This window comes from Phalacrocorax aristotelis, chromosome 3, assembly GCF_949628215.1.
Source record: "Phalacrocorax aristotelis chromosome 3, bGulAri2.1, whole genome shotgun sequence".
In the NCBI taxonomy this organism is placed as follows: Eukaryota; Metazoa; Chordata; class Aves; order Suliformes; family Phalacrocoracidae; genus Phalacrocorax; species Phalacrocorax aristotelis.
In genome coordinates this window covers 92,105,672-92,111,612 of record NC_134278.1, presented here as the reverse complement: position 1 = coordinate 92,111,612, position 5,941 = coordinate 92,105,672, and the positions used below count along the sequence as shown (strand labels likewise).

The following is a 5,941-nucleotide window of genomic DNA, read 5'->3' as shown; positions in this document are numbered from 1 at the left end:
GGCAGTGCCACCCACCACCAGCCAGGGACTTGCCCTGCACGCTCAGCTTGTGTACAGACAGCTGTGCTCAAAATGCCTCAGGGCTCCTCACATCTCCTGAAAACCTCCCATGTGGCTCCCATCAGCCACCAAGTAGCCCCTGGTCACAGGGTTTGGCCACACCTGTGCCATTCACAGCTTTCTTCATCTGCCAACAGGAAGGAGTGAGGGCAGGAGGAAGAGCAGGAAGAAGGGGAGGGACAGAAGGAAGGAAAAGAGGGAGGGAAGAAGGTTGCATTTGGCAGCTACCTCCAGCAGCTAGAGCCAGAGCAGCTGACAGTCACCGTGGGAGAGGCTCACAATGTCCTCAGCAACTTCCACCACTTCTTTGCCCAGCGGCCTGGCTGTTCTGACAACTTTTCCAGATGTGCTCTTCATTCCTGAAATTGTGAGTTCTGGCTTCTTCCTGGGGAGGGCAGATCCTGTTTGCAGGGCATCCAGCACGCTTCATGCTGCAGGTGCCTGAGGGATGAGACCTCATACAAAGCATGTGGTTCAGGACCCGTGCCAGGTCTCTGAGCCGTAGGGGTCTGAGGGCAGCCCCTGGTGCCTAGATCACTCTCAGAGAAAAGCACAAGCCCTGAGCTGGGAGCTCTGAAGCTCTCCTTTAGTCTGCAGGGGATTTTTGTGGTGTATCTGTAAACATTTTGTAATCTCCTGCCTAACAAAATGGAAGGGGTTGCTGGTAGGTTTAAACTAGGTTGCCAGTTTGAGCCGATTAATTAATTGGAAGATGATTTTAGCAGCTGAAACAGGCAGAAGATAAACGGTTTGCTTAAAGCAGGGGCTAAAGGCAAGCTGAAGTAATTGTTCACAGCAGCAAAGACTCAAGGCTGCTGAAGCCATTCTGCTCAGCTGCAGTGTTCCAGAGCTGAAGACACAGAGCGCTGGACCTGGGTGCGTGGGCAACAGTGGGTGAGCAAAGAGTGAACAAACACCTTATAACTTCTTCCCATATTGTAGTTTCCTTAAGCAGGAGAAGATCATAATCTTAATAGGTTTGGCACAGGTGATTAAAAGCAGTTGCTGCGAGCACTGACTAGAAGATGGAAAGTTTCAACTAAAGTCTTTTTCCTGTGTCTTCTGCCCATGAAGCCTGCTCTTCTCACAACAGTTTGAGAGGCTTGTTCCAAAGCCTGAGTACTTTCATCCAGCACTGAGGGGCTTGGCTGAGGGTTGTAGAATGGCACTCAGATCACTTAATGCTAAAACTTCAACTTTGCCCTTTGTGACCAAATCCTTCCTTGCCACCCAAGTCAGTCCACACTCCTGGGATTTACAGCAATTACTTCATTCTCCTAGCTGTCGAGCAAAGAAGAATTGGAGTAAAGCAGGCGTTACTGATGTATAAGGAGAAGTTTGCCTCAGCTCCTCCAAATACGCTCTGGGGACTTGGTCTCTGCCCAGGGCCTGAGAGCATGGTCTAGGTTTCCTGCAGCTGCATGAAGGTGGGTACAAAGTCCCTGTGGAGGTTCTGGTGGGGCAGACACTTGCCAGCCACCTCTACCACTGGGTTACGGTGGTCCTGGTGCTGAACATGCTGTTGGCATCAGCATATTACGGTCGTGGCTGTGCCTTGAACTGTTTGTAATCCCTTTCTCCAGGGGATTTGGCAAGGCAGCTTGCTAAATGAGACGAAAATAAGCACCCTATCCTTTGGTTTGGGTAAGATCTGGAAATGTGCATCCTAAAGGCTAAGGAACCACCTGGGAAAGAAGAACGTTGCATAACTGGATTTCTCCATCTCTGGAGGCGTTATGACTCTAGGTCGTCCAGCTGTATTATCTCTGTGTACAAAAGGGGCAGCTGCCTCATATCACAGCATTCAGAAGGACAAAGAGTTTCTCAGTCCGTAGCGGAATCCAAGGTTGCCTGCAGTGGACTAATATGGTAACCACAAAAGTATTTGTCATTTCAATTGCTAAGACAGATGCGAAAAAGCCAGAAGGTCCTGCCCGCAGCTCATACGATTGCCACATCGGGGTGTGCTGATTAAGAGCTACCATTTTTATTCTGTGAGGCTGGGTTTCATTCTTGTAATCTATTTCATTTGAAGAGTCTTCTGCATATCTGGATAGCCAGGCCTAGGTGGAAAAGCTGAAATGAGCTGAAAGCAGATATGTTTGCTTTGTAAAGGCTATTTAAAAGACTTTTTTTCCTCAGACTGTTGTCCCCAACCTGCTGTGTGTTTATTGGAAGCCTCTTGACCCTTTCCTCATTTTTATGACTCTTCTGAACCAAAGCCAGTAATCAAACCACGCAAACATACTTGTCTGAGTGAGAAATCGCATCCTGCAGAAAGGAGAGTTGGGGAGTGGTAAGAAATGAGAAGTGATACTTCTTCCCCCAACCTCTTATCTCACCCCACTTGTGTTGGATTTGAATGGAGCAGCGGTGAGGTTTTCTCCAGGACCTTTAGCTGCAACGCACTCATGGTGTCATTGCACGATTTATTACAGGGACTGGATTAGTTTTCAAGTGTCAGTCTTTGGTTGTTATTAGAGGCAGCAAAACAGCAGCACTTTGGACAACCTATTTGCACTCAGATATTTGCAAGGTCTCAACCGCATCCTTGATTTAATGTATCAATTTGTGTAATGTAACCAATGAACTTTCCTACAAATGTGGGTGACACAAATGATGTAACATTTTCTGAGTATTGTAAATCAGAAACGTTTTTCTCCACTTGCAAAAAGCCTCCAAGGAAATGGAAATGCCGTGACCTGTATGAGTTGGCACTTGGATGGTGGCAAAGGCTGGCCTGGGATACACTGGCGATCAGAATGCTCTTAGAGTCAGTGAGGCTGTCTTACCTCTGGAGATTTGCCTGCGAGCCCAAGACCAGCCAGTGATGAGGGATAGGTCCCCACAGCAGCACCAGTCTCCACGCAGTGTGCGTTCAGCCGAGAAACTCCTCATCATAGGATGCTGCATAGACTAAACTTTGCACAGGTTCAAGAAACAACTGGGCTGATTTGAGGCAGAGAAAAGCTGCTGAGTGTGTTGTAGTGCAAAGACACCGTTTGCAGCTCAACACTCTGCAGCATTGGACATTGTGCTCTCATCCTCTGGTGTAGGAATCTGCTGGTGGAGAAAAGGTAGAGCCTAGATGTAGCTGTCCTTGCGTTCCCCATCCCACCAAAAAACCCAAGGCAAACTCCCAAGCCTGGGTGAGAAGAATGGGGTCCCACCTGCGACTGGAGCAGCAGCTGGTGCATTGTGCAGCTCTGGTGTAGCCAGCGAAGGAAGACCCAAATAGCTGGAGCAGCAATACAAGTCCTCCTTCCCAGGAGAAGCTGGGAGCCCCAACCTTATTTCCCCTACCAGAGAGTAAAACTGGCGGTATTACCTCTCTTCAGCTTGTTCTCTCTCCTTTCAGGGTAACATTTTCACGTGGCCTTCATTAAGGCCATGTCTGTGCTGTTTGTGCAGCTGAGCTGCCTTTGACAGCACTCCTTTCAGGTATCTGCCACACTGGGTGTGAAGCAAACATGCCCTACTGGGATAAGCTTCCCTGTTCATCGACACCAGCCTTCAGAAATGTCTGAACCAGCCTCCTGAGCACACTGATGTGGGGAGGGCATGAATGGCAGTGACACCAGGAGGCAGGGCCACAGGCAGGCTTTTTTTGGGTCAAGATCAGAGGCAGGTGCTCCCAGCTAAATACCCAGTTTCAAGTGGAGGCTGGGAAGAACTCAGAGGTATCCCTGGGCTATTGCCATGTGCAGTGCTAGCGCCAGAGGTGTGCGTGGCCTTTGGCTCTGCCCTGGATAAGCCGATTTACCCCATGCTTGCTTTCTCTCCCACTATCACTTGCAGATCTTTGGGGGCCTTGTCTGGATCCTGGTGGCATCCTCGAAGGTCCAGTTACCCATGCTGCAAGGCTGGGTGATGTTTGTCTCTGTGTTCTGCTTTGTCATGTCCATCACCCTCCTGTGCCTCTACATCTGCGGTGCACATGGGGGCAGTAGCTCCTGGGTCACCTTGGTAAGTGGATGGGACAAACCTCAGGGCCTCTCCCCTCCCTGGTACCACTGGTATACAATGGTCTCCTTTGCTGCTACTGCACACCAAATTGCAGGCTGGGGCTTGCTTGTGTGGGTTCCTTTTTTCCCCCCTTTGCAGTGTGCTCCCTCCTGGGAATGACTGTGTCATCCTTGGTTCTTAGGCTGTCATCTGCCAGGAGACAGCATCTCTGTTCTACCTCAGTATGGCCGTGTTGGAAGCCTACTCCACCTATATCAGCTTTGGTCCTGCCAACGCCGTGATGATGACCGTCTACCAGGAGAACGTTGCTGCTGTGGTGAGTGCCTGGCAAGCAGGGGAAGGAGAGGGCAAAGCAACGCAGCAGGAGAGGGCAAAGCAATGCAGGAGGGCTGATGTGCAGGAGGTGGCAGCACCTAATGGTTTTTAAAACGGCTGAAGGCTCAAAAAAGCATGTATTTTTGTTCTTAAAAACTAGGATCACAGAAACATCTCCTGTGTCTAGTTTAAACGAGTTGAAGATGTTGTTGTGTCAGCTTGAGGGTTTCTAATGTTATTTTTAACTCTTTCAGAGGGAAATGAGCACGCGCATGTCGCCCTCCGTGAGCGAGGATGCCGTGCCCAGGCTGAAGCCCGCGCTAACCTCGAAGCTTGCATCCCGGAGTTGAGCACAGAGAGGCGTCACCCTGTGAAGGCTTGGTGTGTTGTAGCAGCTGGTGCTGTGAGGTCTGGCGGCTGGCAGCAGGGGGGAAGCGGCTGCTGGGGGGTTCCCTCATTTGCATAGCCCAGCCCCCTCCGCGTGCATCGGAACGCCTGGGTCCCCCCTGTGGCAGTTTTTGACCGGTCCCTGCCAGTTGGGTCAACGGACCCAGCGCAGGCGGCGGATCCCGCTGGGGCTCCTCTGCCTGGGGTAAATCCCTCGGTATTTGTGATTCAGAAGAGGTGAAAGCCGAATCTACGGGTCTCCTTAGACAACCTTCAGGAGCTGTGGGCTGCAGATGGGGGGGCGCCCCCCTTGTCTGCTCCAGTGACTGGTCCCATCGCTGGTCAGAAGTGGAACAGCTTGAACAGGTGAATCTGCCATTTCTCTCCTGGCCGTTGTGGGAGCTGTTTCGGGGGTGAGGGAGTACCTTGAACTCACTGGTTATATTGACGAACTCTCGGTTGCCTAAATATGGGACCAAGGCTGGCTCAGACATGGGTGTCTACATTAGAGACATCCATGCTTAGTCAGATGAATCCCACCGCAATCTCCTGTGCTCCTCATCAGGTCTATGACAACTCTGCTGTTAGCCTTTACTGAAGCCAAGTATGGTTTCTGTCTCTTTTTCATTTTCTTTTTTTTGTTTTGTTTTGTTTTGTTTAACAGAAAGGAAACCCAGTCTTAGACATTCATTTGCGGAAGAAAGTTTGTGTTTGAAGATCACACTTGGATCTTCAAGTAAGTCTAATTAGATGCCTCTTCCTCTCCTGTTCATCCCTCATAGGCTTGGGCACTGTCCGTTTGTCCTGTTTCTGAGGACCGCTGCCCAAGGCACCTAGCATTGCACATGGACAGCCTGTATCTCCCGTTGCACCGTGAATTTTGTTAGCAGGAGTGAAGAATTTTTAGGGTATAAGCTAACTGAATTGCACTGAAGTGAAAAAAGTGCTGTATAACTTCCAAGAGATAAGAACGGAATATAATTGGAAGACAAATATTTTCAGCAAAAGATGCTGAAAAAGCATCTTTGAAAAATTATGAGCATAGCGCTATCGTTTTTTATTTAGGATTTTTATATGTTTTAGATTTAGAGTTTGAATTTCAACAAATTGAGTTGAATTGGTGTGGATAACATATTCAAAGGGCCACGTATTTCTTTCAAAGAAGAATAAACAAAGTAGCACCTGCAAAGACTGTTTTGGCTTTTAAGTGTTT

At 49.2% G+C, this 5,941-nt stretch overlaps 1 protein-coding gene across 1 annotated transcript; it reads left to right on the top strand.

Moving 5' to 3' along the window:
* Positions 1-340: 340 nt before the first annotated feature.
* LOC142055657 (myelin and lymphocyte protein-like) lies at positions 341-5,326 on the top strand. The gene is made up of 4 exons (XM_075089774.1): positions 341-427; positions 3,859-4,026; positions 4,208-4,342; positions 5,294-5,326. Exons 1-4 carry the CDS (start codon positions 341-343, stop codon positions 5,324-5,326), a joined length of 423 nt encoding a protein of 140 aa, XP_074945875.1.
* Positions 5,327-5,941: the final 615 nt, after the last annotated feature.